General features: G+C 37.1%; 1 protein-coding gene across 21 annotated transcripts in view; it reads left to right on the forward strand.

Moving 5' to 3' along the window:
• PTPRD (protein tyrosine phosphatase receptor type D) overlaps positions 1–20,641 on the forward strand; it is a 368,228-nt gene that overhangs the window by 186,586 nt on the left and 161,001 nt on the right. For 12 of the 21 annotated variants that reach the window (XM_044272389.1, XM_044272397.1, XM_044272501.1 and 9 more), the window contains exons 5-7: positions 9,319–9,507; positions 13,030–13,140; positions 19,895–20,164. In XM_044272389.1, coding sequence (XP_044128324.1) covers positions 9,319–9,507; positions 13,030–13,140; positions 19,895–20,164 — 570 coding nt within the window. Of the gene's footprint in view, positions 1–9,318; positions 9,508–13,029; positions 13,141–14,211; positions 14,224–19,894; positions 20,165–20,641 lie in introns of all 21 variants that reach the window. The other 9 variants (XM_044272365.1, XM_044272440.1, XM_044272372.1 and 6 more) reach the window with 1 other exon arrangement.

Raw genomic sequence — 20,641 nt, forward strand, 5'->3', positions numbered from 1 at the left:
TTACGGATCCACGGATACATGGATCGGATCCGCAAAACGCATACGGACTTCTGAATGGAGCCTTACAGGGGGGTGATCAATGACAGGGGGGTGATCAGGGAGTCTATATGGGTGATCATCCCCCTGTCATTGATCACCCCCCTGTAAGGCTCCATTCAGACGTCCGTATGTGTTTTGCGGATCCGATCCATGTATCAGTGGATCCGTAAAAATCATACGGACGTCTGAATGGAGCCTTACAGGGGGGTGATCAATGACAGAGAAGTGATCAGGAAGTCTATATGCGTGATCACCCACCTGTAAGGCTCAATTCAGACGTCCGTATGTGTTTTGCGGATCCGATCCATGTATCAGTGGATCCGTAAAAATCATACGGACGTCTGAATGGAGCCTTACAGGGGGGTGATCAATGACAGGGGGGTGATCAATGACAGGGAAGTGATCAGGAAGTCTGTATGCGTGATCACCCCCTTGTCATTGATCACCCACCTGTAAGGCTCCATTCAGACGTCCGTATGTGTTTTGCGGATCCGATCCATGTATCAGTGGATCCGTAAAAATCATACGGACGTCTGAATGGAGCCTTACAGGGGGGTGATCAATGACAGGGGGGTGATCAATGACAGGGGGGTGATCAGGGAGTCTATATAGGGTGATCATGGGTGATCAGGGGTTCATAAGGGGTTAATAAGTGACAGGGGGGGGGTGTAGTGTAGTGGTGTTTTCTGGTACTTTACTGAGCTGCCTGTGTCCTCTGGTGGTCGCTCCAAACAAAAGGGACCACCAGAGGACCAGGTAGCAGGTATATTAGACGCTGTTATCAAAACAGCGTCTAATATACCTGTTAGGGGTTAAAAAAAATCACATCTCCAGCCTGCCAGCGAACGATCGCCGCTGGCAGGCTGGAGATCCACTCGCTTACCTTCCGATCCTGTGAACGCGCACGCCTGTGTGCGCGCGTTCACAGGAAATCTCGCGTCTCGCGAGATGACGCATATATGCGTGACTGTGCGCAGTGCTGCCACCTCCGGAACGCGAATCTGCGTTAGGCGGTCCGGAGGTGGTTAAGCTTTGCACATTATTAAACTAACTGTTAATGCGCCAGGAATTACTTTAATGCCTGCTAGGTCAGTGTAATTAACATTATTTCCTAGAACCAATTGTTTCTTTCAAGATGTTCTATATCCTCATGTCAATCGCTTGTAATCATTTATGTGCAAGTATTAATCATATTTCTGAGGTCTCAGAATATGTGTTATTATAGATTAACATATCGAGGAAATATACTACTTGACCATTGCTAAAAATACACCCAGTACCTCCTGCCATAATGGGCTTATTTTTGGACGCATTTATTCATTGCCTAGAGCATTATACTTCACCATGAAAGCAGCCGCTAAAGCAAATTGTGAAATCATACATCATTACAGCATATAGTCAACATTTGCATTTCATGGCATTGGAATAAATTCATATCTAATATTATTCTGTAAACCTCTGTGACCTAGAGAATGGGTAATGGCATCCATGCATGATTATATAGTTGGAAAATGTACATATACTTACATTTGCACTTGGTGATGCATTTTGTATAATTGAGAACTATTTTAGGTTTCCCTAAGTCCTCTATAATGCACATAATAATCACATTTACCTTGCTCGACACGGGGGGGGGGGGGGGGGGGGGGGCGTATTAGAAAAAGTGCATTGGAAAAGTGGAGCAGTTGCCTGTAGCAACTAATTAGGTAGACTGCATGCTATGGCCAATATATATATATATATATATATATATATTACTCTCTCTTCTTTTTTTTATCATCCTTTGTATTACTATCAGTATAGGAGACAGGAATATTGCCGATAGGTCACTGTCTTTGTTTAATGCTGGCTTTATACGTTAGATAGCTGTTGGTTGAATGCTCATTTGGCTGACAATTATTCTTCCCGGCCCGTTGTGTATGTGTTCTCATTTGGGAGAGGGAATAAGTCAATGTCAGACACCTCTGGTGGTGGTTATTATCCTGTGAGGACACAGGATACAACATGTTTATCTGTACACATTAAATGGTCATCTGGTTCTATCAAAATTGTCAGGTTTGGTTGACATTGATCTTTTATGTATGGATACCTTAGAATAATAAAAGCTATGACCAAATATGTACCATATAATATATGGGTAGTCCAGTTTTACCAGAGCGGGAGCTGGTCTTATGTAGTAACTCTTCATTCGGGCTCATAGAGGGCCGCTCCCTAATTGAGGTAAACCTACATAAAAAATTAATCAGCTTAGATGGAAATTAAAAAGAAATTAGTGGTAAAACTTGATCAACAAGCAATATAAAAACTGGTGGCAACTTTGTCATAATTTATCTGCTTTATGAAGCATCAACTTGGAATCTAGGTCAGATTTCACTGCTAGAAAATAATAATGTTCTCATAGGAACAGAGATTAACAAAGGTTTTTTTTTTCTTAGTTTTTTTTTCTGTGGATTCACTTAAACCTAGGAAATCAGGAGTAAAGCATCCATTATGGGGCCTTCTTCTTTATTATATACATTAATGTTTGCTTTGTTCCGTCCCTACATGATAGCTGCTTTCCCTGTGTTTCTTAGAAATCTTTTGAATCCTAACAATAACAATACCAAAACAATATAACTAAAATTTGCAATATTCATTTTCGAAGTATTACATTGCTTTTTTCCATCAGGATAATAATACCTTATCTTTTGAGGTCCATGGTTTTGCTTTGTCAAAGGTTAAGAGTCAGCTTCTCAAAATCAATGTGCTTATAGCCATTTCAAACAGCTGTCTGCGGCAATCATTTTGCCAATTTCTAGGCAGGTGATATGTTCAGGACTGGAATCAAAAGGTCTTCAGAGAGATGAAAGAAAAATCTTTACACTTCGTAGAAAATAGCTAAGGAAAAATAGAGAGGAATTGCTGCAGATCATGTACAAAATAAGACAAATAAGGCTATACATAGATTATACTATAAAAGTGGGAGAGAAGAGAATACTCAGAAGTCATATTCAGCAATTAACCTAATGCTTAATTTGTCTGATACCCCAATATAAGGGTTGTCACTGTAGATGACAGATTTTAAAAGAATTAATGGCATATCTAACAAATGTGATATATAATTGTGATAGATTTTGTGCTTTACCTTAAAGGGGAATTCCAGTTATATGAAGTTAGAGGCCTACCTCTTGGACCACCACTGATCACAAAACAGGGACTGCCTACTCTGTGGTGCTCCCTGAAATGAACAAAGGAGACAGTTACACATCCACCCAGTTGCTCCATTCAATTGTATGGGAGATCTGGAGATAGCCTAGAACTGTGATGCCTAGCCTCCGGCACTCCAGCTGTGGTAAAACTACAAGATGCACACTTGCTTGGCTGTTCTCAGAACTCCACAGAAATGAATGGAGCATGCTGGGAGTTGTAGTTTCACCACAGATGCAGTGCCGGAAGTTAGCCATCACTGGCCTAGAACCATCTAGGGAGCAGTCTTCAGGGGAAATAAAATGGCCACTGTCCTATTGGTGCACACAAAATCTGTCCTAATTACAGAGCAGGACAATCACTTCAGAACACTGAGCTAAAGAGCTGCCTCATCCTCCTGTCTGCTCTGCTTGTCAGGGATTATGATCCTGAATACAGATGATTAAATCTTGAGCTCAATCTGTGGTATGGAGCTAATAAGGATACATGAAGTACAGAGAGGAGGTGGGGTTAATGAGCAGCAGCTCATGTATGTAGTCTCCATTTCCACAGTCTGTCCTATCTGTCCTCTCTTTACTTCATGTCTCCTCTTGAACTCCATTCCTACAGAGATTCAGCGGAAGATCTTATTATCTGTATTCAGAATCATAATCCCTGACAAGTAGAGCAGATAGGAGGATGAGGCAGCTCTTTATCTCAGTGTTGTGAAGTAACTTGCCCTCCTGTGTGACTAGGACAGCTTCTGTGTGTACTAATAGGAGATTTCTAGTGTGATAACTCACATAACACCACATATAGTAAACAATTAAACAATGTTTTAAAGATATCTGCCCATTACTGCTCTCTACTACCATCCCCATCTTCTACTAACCCATCAGCGGGTAACAGGTCACAACCTGCTGACACCCATTAAAACAACAGAGAATATTCACATTTTAGACATTTTCTATGTTCAGATCTGCACTAGTGATTCTGTTCACAGCGTCCGTTGCAGATTCCATCATATTTGTTGGAAAGGTAACACATCATGCACCAGTATTTTTTTTCTGTTAAAATGGAGAAAACCAGGACAGAAACAGAAATAGACCCTATTAGGAGTCATTTGGATTTGCCGGGTATTTGACACATCTGTCAGAGCTTGAACTGTGTTTTTCTGCTTTTATGACTAAAAAAAGTGTTGATGTTAATGTATGTTTTTTTTTTTTGCATTTTGTACTCTTATCTAAAATAGTAAAATCTGCACAATTATAGTCTATAAACAGTGACTGGTTAATGCACCATCCTTTAAAATTGCTTTCAGATTCATGCAAATATTACCAGGAATGGCTTTTTAAATTGCTGTGTTAACTTTGCCAAGCTTTTAAAAGCAACTAATTAATACATTTTAGTTAATGAGAAGCAGTAACTATTTCTTGCAACCCTTTAATTTACATGGATGAAATAATGAACAGTTGCACAGCAATGAAATATTGAACAATTGCCAAAAGCAACTGATTGCCGAACTCTCCATGAGAACTGACTATTAGTATTATTCAACTGGGAAATACAATCTGACTTGATGCTGTAGGCTCCAGGCTATTCCTGTCAGTCACGGCAAGCTAAAATCTTTTTTCCTACATTTTCTGTTTTCCAATGATGTGCCAAGTGTAGACACAGGCTTTAGATTGTTAGCAGGTTCTTCTGAACTTGTATTGTGTGTGTACAACAAAAAAGCGAGAGGAAGAAAGGATGACATCACCGCTTTGGCGTGCAGCAGAGAACTGGTATCCGTGATACAGTGCATGACTGTTATTTAAATTGGCAATAAAGAATACCCTGCATCATTAGGATGACATTGTTTTAGCTCATATCATCCTGCCTTTGTAAAAGATGGAACTTTTGGCTAAGTCACAGCGTCATATTACTAATGCTGCAGCACTGCTTTTATATCACAAGCGTTGAGTCTGATGTAGCAGAGCCTATGTGACTTTCAGAAAAGGTTTTTGAAAATCCAGTCCAAAATGAATAAACAAAACCCACAAGATATGTAAGAACTTGAAGCGACCAAAGTGTGAAGAGAAAAACCGAAAAACTTTCTACAGTATTTACTGAGTTCAGTATGCTCCAAGGCAGGTAGAAAGTATGGTATGGGGTTACTACTTTAGTTACATTGTGATGTCTTTTCTGTGTATTTGGATATATAACATGGTCTTTAAGTGGAAAACATTTGGGGGCATTTTTTTCTGAAATTCTTGTATTTTTGGGTAAAACAAAACATGTTCTGTAATTTGGTTTCGTAAAATATTGTCAGCTTTTTGTCGTCCACAGCTTGCATGTATTGTCTTACATTGCAGGTTACTCTGTCCTGTTCAGTGTGAAATCCACCAAACAAGCTTTCTGAGCTTAGTCTATAGCCCCTCTCTCTGCTCTCCTGAACACAAATGTAAGGTGACATCTTTGCAACCAAATAAAATAAAGGTGAATGAAAAGGGACTGTGGTCTGAAGGATTTTACACTGAACGGTGCTGAGCAGCTTGCAAAGTCTGAGAACACATGCTGGGGGCCAGAAGGCAGACTGTTTCTTAATAAACTGAATATCAAGAAATTAATTTTAGCTAAACATAAACTGTTTCAGTAAAAAACAAACAAAGAAAACAAAAAAATACCCCCAGAATCGTCCATAGCCTTTAAATGGATTGAGTTATCAGAAGATGACCTTTTTTCAATATCAGGTTTCATATATATATATTTTAGTTTTTTCCATGTCCCTGCAGTTTTCACACTGGTCTCTAGGCCGGAAATAATATATGTCAAGACACCCTGTTCTTTGAGAGCAGCAACATGGACAGATACAATGGACAGGAGGGGACCTATTGGCTTCGATGGGAGATTTTTCTAGACATGCTCTGTGACCTGTGTAGAGGTCTTTGTACAAGAAAGCAGTAGATAAGCTGTGATATCACCTATTGGGAATAGTAGATCTTGTGTTAAAGTCTAAACTACAGACAGAAAGGCCCACAAACAAACAGCAACTGACAACCGCTGCAGTAAAGGCCTGGCTGTCACGGACATACCGAGACATACGGGCATCCCGGCGACAGTGAGTGGCAGGAGATCTGTGAGACTGGCAACACATGCTTTGATCTGACAGGTTTTCCTTGTGGATCAATAGGCATCTGTGTTGTTTCTGGTAATGGCCTCACCCCTTGCCTCCAGGTGTTGCTTATGTGGTCATTTAACCTTCCTTATTTATTGTTGCTTCTCCCACTATGCTGTGCGGTTTATAGCTTCTGTGTCTGTGGATTATTTGTTGTTGGATCTCGGCTGAGTTCCTGGTGCTTCCGTAGCCTCTTTGAAGTTAAGTCTTTCCTTTCCCTTTTGTATTTTGTTTGGCTTCTGTATATTGCATTTCCCTATTGTTTGTATTAGGCCTGAAGTAGACTCTTGTTCGTCCTTCCTTTTGAAGGAACAGGTAGTCTTGTCCCTGCCATTAGTACCAGGGTCCTTTAGGGCTAGATAGGACTCTAGGTATTTCTGCATATGAACTCACCTACCTTTGGGGTCTGTTCATACTGGTAGTCAGTCAGGATTTTGGTTAAGGTTTTCACTAGGAGGTGTCCATCTTCCTTCCCTAGTTCTCAGTCCTGATTCCCTGCCCCCCCCCCTTCCTTCCTATGCTCGGTGTGGGGTTTCCTTCCCACACTAAAGCGTGACACTGGCAGAGCATTAAAAAGTAGGAACCACAGCGTCTGGTGATGTCCATGAGTTCAAGACTTCAGGCAGTCATTGCCAACAAAGGGTTTTCAACCAAGTATTAGAATTTGTCCAATTATTTTTGAGCTCCCGAAATGAAGGGATTGAGTTAAAAAAATGCTTTAGCTCCATTATTATGCAACCACTTTGTTTAACCCACTGAATTAAAGCTTAAAGTCTGAACTTTAACTCCATCTGAATTGTTTTTGTTTTTTTTCAAAATCCATTGTGGTAATGTACAGAACAAAAATTTGAAAAATATTGTCATTGTCCAAATATATATGGACCTAACTGTATGTTTTACCCTCTACAGTGGCATCACCCTAGTGTAGTTACCTCTTGTTAGCCTGTGTAAAGCCTCACCATTTTTTACCTTGATATGATATACCCATCTATCGGCTTAGGTTTCAGTCCTCCTTCCTCATTTCCTCTGTTCAGCTCTATGGGATGGAGGTTATATTTACACAAATCTTCCAAGCTTTTGAGAACTTGAAATGTAGACTGTCTATGATTAAGTGAATAGGCCCAGGGTGTTGTTATTGTACAGAGACTGGATTATGAGATGTGACCTGTGTTGTCATATATAAGTGTTTGATACTAAGTTGACTATTCTTGATACGGTCTACCTGATGCAGCAGCTTGAAAGCTACATCATTTGTACCTTAGTCTATATTTTACCTCTGCGGTGTACAGCTATGACTGTAATAAAGGGCTCTTTATTCTGTTCATTGGTACCCACATGCATGCACATTGCTGTTATTTTCTTCTTCAGAATGTATTGATCACATCTAGTTTATATTAATATTGGCCTATACTTCAGATAGCGAAGGTGTTGTAATCTCAGTGACAGGCAGTGTAATACTCTAAATTATAGTGTTTTACCCCTGTATCTATCTAATGGAACCTAAGGATAATAGTAGGGTTTTATAGAGAAATATCCAGTGTTTGCAGAGGTTTCTTGGAAACGATGGTAAAATATAAGTGCATAGTGAAATTCATCCTGCAGCCTTCCAAAATTCATTTTCTAGTATTCCGTGTCTGCTAAAATATCTGTAGAGAATTCATCATAAGTACGTGATGTAAGAAATTTTCCTCCTACCACAGCATCTGCTTGCTTAGTGTTAGTAATGCTAAATCAGCACAGTGCTTTTCTTTATAATTTTAGTATTAAAGGGGTATTCAAAATATTCTACAGTCCAGATATTAATACTTTTGTAAGTGTATGTAATAAAAAATGTTGTACAGCCACTGAGTTATTGAATAGTATAGCGCCACCTGCTGTTTTATTATTATTATTTCTTTGACCTGCTGACTGAGAAGGCCGCACATGCTCAGTTTTGCCTCCTGAGCTGTGATAGGGAGGTAATGGACACGCCCCCTTAGCTGGAGCAGAAAAGGAGATGGACTTGTATGAAATGGCAATTGCCATGACAATCCTATCGGTTTTATTACTTAAAGGGGTTATCCTATGACTAATGTAAAAATTTTAAATCAGACATCATATGGTACATGACAATCCCTTTCTCACAAAGCTAGGACCAGCCCTGTACCTCACATACAGAGATCTCCCCATTCATTGCTCTGCTAGATTTATATCAAGCTGCCTATGGAGATTAAAATATCTATGTTATGAGATAATCATCCCAGTAACAAATCGTATTGTTCTTCAATTCTTTTTATGTTGAATACTTGGCTTTGTTGCCAAATACCTGGCAGCCACATTGGAAATGCGCCACAGCTGTCAAACAGAAGTAGCTTTTTAAATCTGCTGTATTCTGGTGTTTCTTATGAAAAATGAATGAACACTATTTGCAAAAGTTACCTATGCAGTATAGGATGGATTGGCTTTATTTGCCTTTTTAAATAAAGTAATTATTAGAATTTCTTAAATTATTGTATGTTCGTGTTGCAACGATATGTGTTCAAGTAACCATACACTTTAATGATAGTATATAAGAAATCTGCTAATTCCATATGATGTATACACCTAAAAATGTAACATTCTTCAAATTCATAGAGAATATATTCTTAGTGTCTTATGTAGAAAGATACTGAATAGATGAATATAGGAAAAGTTCTCTGAATATTAGCACATTTTATAGAGATATTCCATTTCATATACCACTGTACCATCCATGGTAAAGAGAATATTAGCATGAATTATAGTAACAAGCAAAGTGTGTTGTAGCCAGCAGTTCTATTCATCCACTGTGGTATTCACAAAAGCAGCTTTTATTTAAAATGTACAGCAATTTTAATGAAATGTATTATTCTTCCCATGAATGACATATGACAAGGAATAAGAAATATTATGTGGTCCTTGAGTCGTGCAAATTTCTGAACCGTTCTGATTATTTTCAGAGGATCAAATTCCCCGTGGTTTTCCTACTATTGATATGGGCCCCCAATTGAAAGTGGTGGAGCGCACACGAACAGCCACCATGTTATGTGCAGCCAGTGGAAACCCAGACCCTGAAATTAGTTGGTTTAAAGACTACCTACCTGTTGACACAAGCAACAGTAATGGACGCATAAAGCAGCTACGATCAGGTAAGGGGTCACAGGTGCTAACCCTAAAAGTTTTTACTTTCTCTCTCACTTTATTTTTTGCTTTAATTATAGGTAAAGACTTCTCTTCCTTTCTCTCGTCTAATTCATGTCTGCGGTGTAGTCATTGCCTATTCCAAAGTCTACTTGTGTGCGAGTGTGTGTGTTCCTCAGCTTGTGTTTACTCCTCATTCCCCACTGCTGTGACTGTACTTCAATATCTTTCATTTATTTTATCGCTTTAATGCGCTACTTGAAAGATCCATCCCTCTATCTTTTTCTTTTTTGTTCTACTTTAATTTCAACAACCCTTCTTCAACATTGCAGTACAATCAGAAATTAGATGGAGTATATATTCCCCTCAACAGACCAGTCAACCAACTTTCTCTGTTTTACTCCTTAATATAACTCAGCGCAACCGCAAAAAAATCCATCTGGTTTAGTTAGGTGGATTAGTAAGTAATGCATTGGGAAGACTATTCCTACTACTCCCTGACAAGAAATCTAATAAAATTATGATTTCTTGTGTAAGTTATAAGGAAGCCTGTTCTGCCTGTCAAGTTCTTGTCCCATAGTTGTCCTTATACTTCCTCAGTAATGTTCTCCACTCTTGGATACATAGCAAACCCTTTTATTTGAAAACTTGCAAGGCCGCCTTAACACATAAAAAACCCAGTAAAAGCACAATGAAAGCAGTTATTAAAATTGATGTCTATGAGGGTTCTTGTCCTCAAAAATGCAACCCACAAGGGTATGTTACTTTTTGAAAGAACACAGGGTAAAAAGCATTAAAGACTTTCCACAAACCAAAACAGTAATGTGGAACATGATACTTTTCTATTCACTAACAGCAAAGTGGAAAAAAATAAGTCTGGAAAAGAAAAAAAATTAAATGACACCAAAAACATCTCTTAACGATGTGTGTGAATCAAGCTTACGGGCAACTTTTTAGTGTTTAATACAGGTGTCAGTGTCATTAATACTTTGCTGGCAACCTTCCCAATAAAGAGTACTAAAATTATTTTTCTCAACAAATATAATAGTTTTGAAATGGACCAGCACAAACGTAATACAATTTTATTTCTTAAATTGTCTGGCTTTTTGAACCGTCCTGTGCTGTTCAAACCATCTTGTTTAGTGCCTACCTGATTGTTGTCAGCAGAACCTGTGTATAGTATAAAGTCTAAATTATTATAAAAATGTAATATAGCTTTATAGATCTTTAAAAGTGACAATAGATACAGAATATAATCATTTTTATGCTGTCTTTCTTCTCTCCATATTTTAATCTACAGAATCCATTGGTAAGTGCTTAGTCTTCCAGCGCACTTCTCCCCCCACAAGTTTCCATACTTAGACAAGCCCTAGTATTCTAAATACTGCTAAAATGCATGGCATGCATTTTACTACTACCAGCTAGTGTAGTCACGATACCTTTGTAGTGGTGCACACACCTTCACAAAATAATTGTTGTTGTAGCAAACCTAGCCAACACCTGTGCTCAAGGAATTGTCCTTTAGCTTCACTGATCCTAAAGTAGATGTTGTACCTTGCCCTTTACCACAATGTTTGTCATCAAATGCCCTTCACAGAGCTTTTTGATCAAGATGAGCATTACTCCCTAAATGCCTTATGAATAGTAAGAACAACCTCCAAAAAAATTTTAAAGATACAAATTATAATATCCCCCTATTACTTTATATTCCTGTACTAGTTAGTGGAGTTCAGTGCCATTTTGGGTCCTTGGCTCTTTATCACACAGTGCAATAGCACTTAGGACCTTTTACCTTTATCAATATATTCCTGTTATCCTTTTCTATTTTGTAAATCTGATTGATTCTTCTTCCAAATCCTAAACCTCCTTCTTCTGGTACTAATGATTCTTCTTTCTAATCTTATTTGCATTCATATTATCCACCCAGGTGGTACACCAATAAGAGGTAAGACTAAGAACTAAGAGTCACAGAATGATCTTATGCATTCTTTTTTTGTATTTCCATTATACTTGTATCTGTTTTTTATCATTTAAAATATTTTTATTTTATTTTATTAGTTTACTACTTGATCATGTGTCTTATTCATCTCTTTTATTTTATTTACTACAACAATTTTAGTTTGTGATATGCTTCAAAGAAAGCATATCAAGGTCTTTTGGCCAAAGCCCAGTCACAGCTTTCCATGTGTCCCTCTTTTTTTCTTCTTTTTCTTCTTCTTTTTTTTTTTTTTTTCTTTTTTTCTTTTTGTCCGACTGATTGGAGAGGAAAAAAAAATCATTTTTTCTTCCTTAGCTGTTCATGTTCTGGACCTATGCCACTTGGTCTAGGGAACAGTTGAAGACATGCAGATGGCAACCAGGAGTCAACTTTTTGATCTTGTATTTCACAGATGTTTTTGGTTTTGGTCTTGTAACAATTTTTCTTCTTTTTTTGCAATTTTTTCTTGTAGCAAAATTTAAAATAAACTTGACGTTTTCCTCTTGCAAATTCACATACTGTAATTGTTTTTCCCTACTGAAATTTCTTGAACTTCTTCATTAACTTTTTGGATCATCGGTTCTCCAGGTGCTGGAAACAACAGGTTTATGACTTTCTATTTTAGTGATATGTTTATAGAAATGTTTTTTCAGTACACTGTTTACAGCTCTTCTTGTGTTTTTTTTTTTTTGTTCTTTTTCTTCTTTTTCTTCTTCTTTTTTTTTTTTTTTTTTTTTCTTGGGTTTTGTGACACCACACTGCTAATCCCACCTGTGGATTTGATGGGTGTCTTACGGGCCTACTGTGGACCTCAAGCAGTGATTGGTTGGCTTCTTCTGGTCTTGGCAGTAGCCATGGTTTTATATATTTTATTTTCTAATTCAGCTGCTCTTTGTTTTCCAGCATACATTTCTTAGCTTGTAAGTTGTGTCAAACTGTCTTTCTTTATAACCTGCATGTCTTAAACAAAGATTTGTTTCTTTAGTGAAATCACAATATATTTTTAGTTATGGAAAAATTATAAAACAATATATATTTTTGTCTTTTTACTTTTTGTGCCACACAGCATTTTTGTGCTAGCTGTTCAGTTTGGCTTTACAAAAATGCGAAACATTTTGGCTTACCAAAATTTTTAAATTTCTAAACTGTATCATAGTTTATTTTTACAAATTATTTTAACTTATTTATATGAAAAATTATTAAATTGACCAATGACAAAATATATAATATTTTGTTATATTTCAAAGCCACACTTCCTTGAAGCAGTTTCACTCATTTCCATTTTAATTAAATTTTAACAATTTATTTACATAAAAAATAAATGCTTGTTGTATATGTGTTTTGTTTTCTTACTTAAAAGTAACAAGGGATAAACTGAAATGTTTAATTTACCATTGCATAACTTTTTATCTGTAGTCTTTAGCAAGAATCGACGTTGATTGGACCTTCCAATTCAGGAATTTCTGTGTTACAAATGGCAAATTGTGGATATCTGGAAATAGCAGAACCCTATCTGACTCTTTGCTTGGCTGTGTATTTTATATCTGGACAGGTGCACTACAAATTGAGCAGAGTGAAGAAGCTGACCAGGGAAAATATGAGTGTGTTGCAACCAACAGTGCTGGGACACGGTATTCGGCTCCGGCAAATCTATATGTAAGAGGTAGGAATGACAAACCCCAGTGTCTACATTTTGTGGGCAACGGGGCTATTATTTTCAGGCTGTTCGCAGTTACTGTTATCACAATACAAAATTGGACAACAACCGACTCAGTAATTGTGGAAAATGTAAGAATATGTAGGTCATTACCTGAGGGTTGTAAGTATTTTACGTTTCAATTTCTTTTTTTTTTTTTTCTTGCATTTAGTTGCGTGCATTACATTTACTTTTGGGGAGCTGTACCGTAATTTTTTTTTTTTAAGTTTTTATTCGTTCCTATACTGTTAATCCTGAATTTATAGTTTGATGTTCTCCTGAATTGAAGATAACATTGAAAGAGCCAAGATGGATACAAATACTGATATTGCTTTAGTGTTTGTCGTGGATAACACTCTAACCTTAAACAGCATTATGAACATAATTGTATATTCATCTCACTTATTTTACTACTATCCTTCTTTCTTTGTATTTCTGTTTAATTAATTTTACATATTTAATGGTAATTGTTATCCCTTCCACTACAGTAATGAACTGACTATTCCCTTAAATGACAGTAGCTCTTCCTATAAATGAATGAATTATGATGATACAGATGGCTGTGAACAATGGTCACTGTGCATTGCAACGCACAGCAAATGTATCTTTGATTTTGAGGCCCTGCTTCATATTGATGGTTAGTGTTTTCTTGCTCATGTAGCTTCCTGCACAGACCAGAATTTGCAATTCCAACCTATGTATGGAAAGCGATGGGTAATACCTTAGTGTCAGCTCATTTCTGTAGTGTTAACAGTATTAGGAACATATTATTCCAAAAATATGTCAAGTTACTACAACACAGAGATCTTTTACCGAAAAAAAAAAACTCTTCCATAACAAAAAAAATGATAAATAGCTAGCTATTGTTTCTAAGCTGGAAAAATGCGGATATTGAAGATTAGAGAGGTATAACAAGTAAAAGATGTTCAAAAAGCAGTTGAAAGCCTTGATATGGCCTTTTTACTCTCTCTGTGTTTCCCTTGTTTTTCTCCTTTCCTCATTTCATTGTGTTCTGCATCAAACCCCTACATCCCTCAGAGCTGCGAGAAGGTTGGTGTGTTTTTTACTTTTTACCCACCTTTACAAAAATATTAATTCAACAATAACAAAGAATACAAATGAAATGAATGTAGCTGTCAATTTTTTTTAGTATTTTTTTATTCATTTTTTCTTACGTTTAGTGTAAACTTTTGGCAATGGATGCTCTAGTTTGGCTTCTTATGCTTGCTGTAATCAATCTGTGGTGCATGTGAGAATGATCGAGTGCATGGCAACCTCGGATATGACGACTCTTCTTTTGTTTATTAAATGCCTGCCTATACTACTGGTTTGTTATGCACAGTAATGATAGATGGCATATCGGTTGGGCATGGGAGAGCACTGTATTGTGACGACTAAATTCAAGCTATACTAGAACTGTATCTTTGCATGTGTAGTTATTGCTTGTCTCGTATGTAAATAATGTGCTTGCTTTGTCTCCCTACACCCCTGCCTGCCTGTACCTTCCACAAGACCATTAAACAATAGCCTCTTCAATTATTCACTCATAGGTGCAGATTTATGGAAGTATCTAAAAGAAAAGCTGCTATTGTTGTCCATAGCAGCCAATCACAGCACAGCTTCTATTTCGTACTCTCCTCTTGAACAATGATAGCTGTGATGTGATTGGTTGATATGAGCAACAAAGACATTTTCATAAATCTGCTCTACAGAATCACATTTCAGAAATTTATCCCTTGATTTCTATAACATGGCACTAACTAGTTAATTATCTGTAACTGGGACTTGGAAACACTGCACGTTAAATGATTATTTCATAACAAGTAGAGTTACACCTAAAAGTAGGCATCTCTTATAATGTTTTTCTCTACATCATCATGGCATAATGCCTGATCCCTTTACTTTTTTTCTTACATAATTAGAAGTTGTAGCCTCTAATAATTAGCATTAGACTGCTAAATGTTACTTTATGATTGGTTGCATTTGGCGGTGTTATATCAAGCGTGCATCATTCTACTTTGTCATTAAATAACCCAAGACTTTACTGCACTACATTTCTGATTATGTATTACTGTTGGTAGGCACACTTTCATGCAGGAATCACAATTTATAAAATATTTTTATTTATATATATATATATATATATATATATTAGTAAACATGTAATATTAAAAAAGGCAGTAAAAGTCCTAACTCTATTATAACCAAAGATGACTATCCAATGATTTAGAATGCGTACATACAGGTGAAACTCGAAAAATTAGAATATTGTGCAAAGTTCATTTATTTCAGTAATGCAACTTAAAAAGGTAAAACTAACATATGAGAGACTCATTACATGCAAAGTGAGATATTTCAAGCCTTTATTTGGTATAATTTGGATGATTATGGCTTCCAGCTTATGAAACCCCAAAGTCGCAATTTTGAGGTACCCTTTGCTCAAGAGGTATGGAGTAATTAGCTGACTAGAGTGTGACACTTTGAACCTAGAATATTGAACCGTTTCACAAAACTCTAATTTTAAGCTGCGTTAATGCAATTCCTTTTAACTTGCATTACTGAATTAAATAGACTTTTGCACGATATTCAATTTTTTCGAGTTTCACCTGTATATACCGATGCATGAATTGTCAGTGGTCAGTGTTGTTTAGATTAATCTAAACAGATGCGAGAATGATAAATCATTGGATCGTCATCTTTGGTTATAATAGCATTAGGAATTTTACTGTATATATGTATGAATTGCCTTTTTAATATTACATTTTTAATAATAAATATATATATATTTATATATCTGAAAAAAATGAAATAATATATATATATATATATATATATATATACTGTGTGTATATATATATATATATATATTTATATATATATATACTGTACATATATAGCTGAAAAATAGAGTAGCACTCCAAGATTGCGTTAAAAAAAGGAATGTATTTATTCACCCATAAGTGACGCAACGTTTCGGTTCCAACATGAAGCCTTTCTCAAGCCTTGAGGCTTGAGAAAGGCTTCATGTTAGAGCCGAAACATTGCGTCACTTATGGGTGAATAAATACATTCCTTTTTTTACCGCAATTTTGGAGTGCTGCTCTATTTTTCAACAATACATTTTGGGTAAGCCTCTCATTTTGAGCTAGCACCCACTTCCATTATTGGTTGGTTCTGCCATATTTTATACAGACGTGGACAAAATTGTTGGTACCCTTTGGTCAATGAAAGAAAAAGTCACAATGGTCACAGAAATAACTTTAATCTGACAAAAGTAATAATAAATTAAAATTCTATAAATGTTAACCAATGAAAGTCAGACATTGTTTTTCAACCATGCTTCAACAGAATTATGTAAAAAAATAAACTCATGAAACAGGCATGGACAAAAATGATGGTACCCCTAACTTAATATTTTGTTGCGCAACCTTTTGAGGCAATCACTGCAATCAAACGCTTCCTGTAACTGTCAATGAGACATCTGCACCTCTCAGCAGGTATTTTGGCCCACTCCTCATGAGCAAACTGCTCCAGTTGTGTCCGGTTTGAAGGGTGCCTTTTCCAGACTGCATGTTTCAGCTCCTTCCAAAGATGCTCAATAGGATTGAGGTCAGGGCTCATAGAAGGCCACTTTAGAATAGTCCAATTTTTTCCTCTTAGCCATTCTTGGGTGTTTTTAGCGGTGTGTTTTGGGTCATTGTCCTGTTGCAAGACCCATGACCTGCGACTGAGACCAAGCTTTCTGACACTGGCTAGTACATTTCTCTCTAGAATTCCTTGATAGTCTTGAGATTTCATTGTACCCTGCACAGATTCAAGACACCCTGTGCCAGACGCAGCAAAGCAGCCCCAGAACATAACAGAGCCTCCTCCATGTTTCACAGTAGGGACAGTGTTCTTTTCTTGATATGCTTCATTTTTTCGTCTGTGAACATACAGCTGATGTGCCTTGGCAAAAACTTCGATTTTTGTCTCATCTGTCCACAGGACATTCTCCCAGAAGCTTTGTGGCTTGTCAACATGTAGTTTGGCATATTCCAGTCTTGCTTTTTTATGATTCGTTTTCAACAATGGTGTCCTCCTTGGTCGTCTCCCATGTAGTCCACTTTGGCTCAAACAACGACGGATGGTGCGATCTGACACTGATGTTCCTTGAGCATGAAGTTCACCTTGAATCTCTTTAGAAGTCTTTCTAGGCTCTTTTGTTACCATTCGGATTATCCGTCTCTTAGATTTGTCATCAATTTTCCTCCTGCGGCCACGTCCAGGGAGGTTGGCTACAGTCCCATGGATCTTAAACTTATGAATAATATGTGCAACTGTACTCACAGGAACATCTAGTTGCTTGGAGATGGTCTTATAGCCTTTACCTTTAACATGCTTGTCTATAATTTTCTTTCTGATCTCTTGAGACAGCTCTTTCCTTTGCTTCCTCTGGTCCATGTCGAGTGTGGTACACACCATATCACCAAACAACACAGTGATTACCTGGAGCCATATATATAGGCCCAATGGCTGATTACAAGGTTGTAGACACCTGTGATGCTAATTAGTGGACACACCTTGAATTAACATGTCCCTTTGGTCACATTATGTTCTGTGTTTTCTAGGGGTACCATCATTTTTGTCCATGCCTGTTTCATGAGTTTATTTTTTTACATAATTCTGTTGAAGCATGGTTGAAAAACAATGTCTGACTTTCATTGGTTAACATTTATAGAATTTTAATTTATTATTACTTTTGTCAGATTAAAGTTATTTCTGTGACCATTGTGACTTTTTCTTTCATTGACCAAAGGGTACCAACAATTTTGTCCACGTCTGTATATATATATATATATATATATATATATATATAAAATGAATTTATAAATTGTGATTCCTGCATGAAAGTGTGCCTACCAACAGTATTACATTTTGTCCAGTTAATATTTTGGCAGTGGGTAAGCCAGTGGCTAGTGCACCTTAATCCATTGGATCCAGAGGGGTGAGCCACCATATAACACATTTGTGGCATTGAATGAAAAATTTTGTGTATCCATAGCTAAAGTGCCCAAGGCTTCCTGTCCCTACTATTAAACATATGGCAGAAGTACATTTGGCCAACTGTATGGGTATGTTGACACATATCGGATCTGACATGAACTTCGGCATAAATTCTGTGCCAAATCAGTATCAAATTTTACTACAATCCACAAGCCAAGCACAAACACATTAAAATGCAACAGAAATTTTCCGGGTGGATTTTGACATCATCATACAAAAAATCAAGCATGGAAATAAATTGTGCGCTATTTATTTTGGGCAGAATTGCTGGAAATTATCCCCTTTGAATTACAATGGGACTAATCCTAGTTTGGATCTGCTGCAAACCCTCAACGCATCTGCGGCATATCCACGGCCGAAATTTAAATCTAAGCCTCAGATTTCTGCAGTGATTTTTTTTTTTCTTCAAAATACTCCACATCCGACATGTGTGAATATAGCCTATGTCAGATTTTCCTTGATATGGTCTTTATTCCTATGTGCTAATGACAGGCCAAAAAGCACACAAGGCTATAAAATAAAAAATATCTAAAATTCTAAAAAAAAATATATGTAATTATAACAAATGTAGTCATGTTAGAAAGTGCCATGATGACTGAATATTATTATACTGTGATATAACAACACAAGAGTTGAATATTTGAAGCAGGATTATTTGTCTTTTTGCTTACTAGTCTAGATTCTGCAAATGCTTGTTGAAAATACAATTAACCTCCTAGTTGACACCCTAATTTACATAGCAGATTTCTTTCTTGCTATTAATCCAGTAGCTGTTGCTTTACCTAGAATTTGTATGTAACTAAACTCTGAATGTTCCCCTGCCATACTCCTCTTTTCAGCACACTCACAACCATAGTGACATTTTAACAACTTCAGCCTAATCTAATATTCCCCCTTGTGTTCTCCTCCTTATTTCAGAATCCCAACTTTTTTAGTTGTCTATACACCCTTCTGTCCCCTTCTATTGTTTCAGTGCAGATATACAGGATATACAGACAGACAGAAAAAAACCAGAAAAAAAAACATACATTTAATTTCTATGTAACATATTTCTATAAATTTCCAAAGCATGGTTGCCTAGACCTCAGTCATTTGCTTGCATGCATGACCCAGTCCAGTACTCGAACTGGCTTTGTCTCGTTTACTATAGTGAAATGTTGCTCTCTATATTTTGGTATCCGTTTAGTATATAAGATCTTTAGGTTGCCTTCAGACTGAAATCTGAAAGTGAGTCGTTACTTTCAGTGCGTTGTAGATGAGCACCAGGACTGTGATGTGACAATGTGGCCAGTCACATAAAATCACATCAACTGGAGGCACTCAGCACTTGAGGCTGTGTAACACGAGCATGCTGGCAATTCACCAGTTCTTTTATTGAATATGTATGTATATATATAAAGTACACATATATACATATGTATTTGCATGGTGTTTGTGTTTTGTTCAGTAGTTGGTAAATTGCTGGGGCCTGATAGGTGTAAGTAAATGTATGTTACATGTTTTGAATCGAAATTTTGCATTTAGAAAAGTCAATGTGTATGCCCTAGCTGTATACCTTATCAATGTGATACAAATTGTTTTCTTCGACCATGTCTTTGTACTGTGCATCTCCTAAAGACGATGACTTCTCCATTGGTTGTGTTGTGCTTATTTTCTCCTTTCTTATTTTGTTCAGTTCGGCGAATTGCTCCCAGGTTTTCTATCCCTCCCACAAATCATGAGATCATGCCTGGTGGAAGTGTCAATATCACTTGCGTTGCTGTCGGGTCACCAATGCCCTATGTGAAATGGATGTTGGGTGCTGAAGATTTGACTCCAGAGGATGATATGCCAATTGGCAGAAATGTACTGGAGCTTACAGATGTCAGGCAGTCGGCTAATTATACATGTGTTGCAATGTCTACTCTTGGTGTTATAGAAGCAATAGCACAGATAACTGTTAAAGGTAAGAGCTTCATTAGTGTCTTAACATTCTGATTTGGTTTCCATGTATGTATAGGACATGTTTAGCCAAGATATTATTATTTATTGCGGTGTGCTATACATTGTAATCATTTTTGAGCTACCATATACAATTAACGTTTTCAGTCCGTCATCTAGTTTGCTAGTTATTGCCAGCTGCCTGAAAAGGCACTTAAAGTGATCTTTATTAGTTTTGCTAAAACTCTATACATTCACTTCTCTAATAGGCTCTATACAAATGAGTGTATTGTCAGCCAAACCCAACTAGAACTGCTGGTTTGCCAACAATCTAAAGTATATGGAGAGCTCCCAACCCTCCCTAACAGATGATTTTGGGGAGAGGGATTGTATAATTTTTCGCCCAATCCTTTTGTCCTCCTGGAAGATAAGCCACCACCAGAAGTATCTGGCAGCAGCTTCCTCTTCCCTTTCCATTGACAACACATACACACTCGTCCAA

This window comes from Bufo gargarizans, chromosome 1 (genome assembly GCF_014858855.1).
Source record: "Bufo gargarizans isolate SCDJY-AF-19 chromosome 1, ASM1485885v1, whole genome shotgun sequence".
Taxonomy (NCBI): domain Eukaryota; kingdom Metazoa; phylum Chordata; class Amphibia; order Anura; family Bufonidae; genus Bufo; species Bufo gargarizans.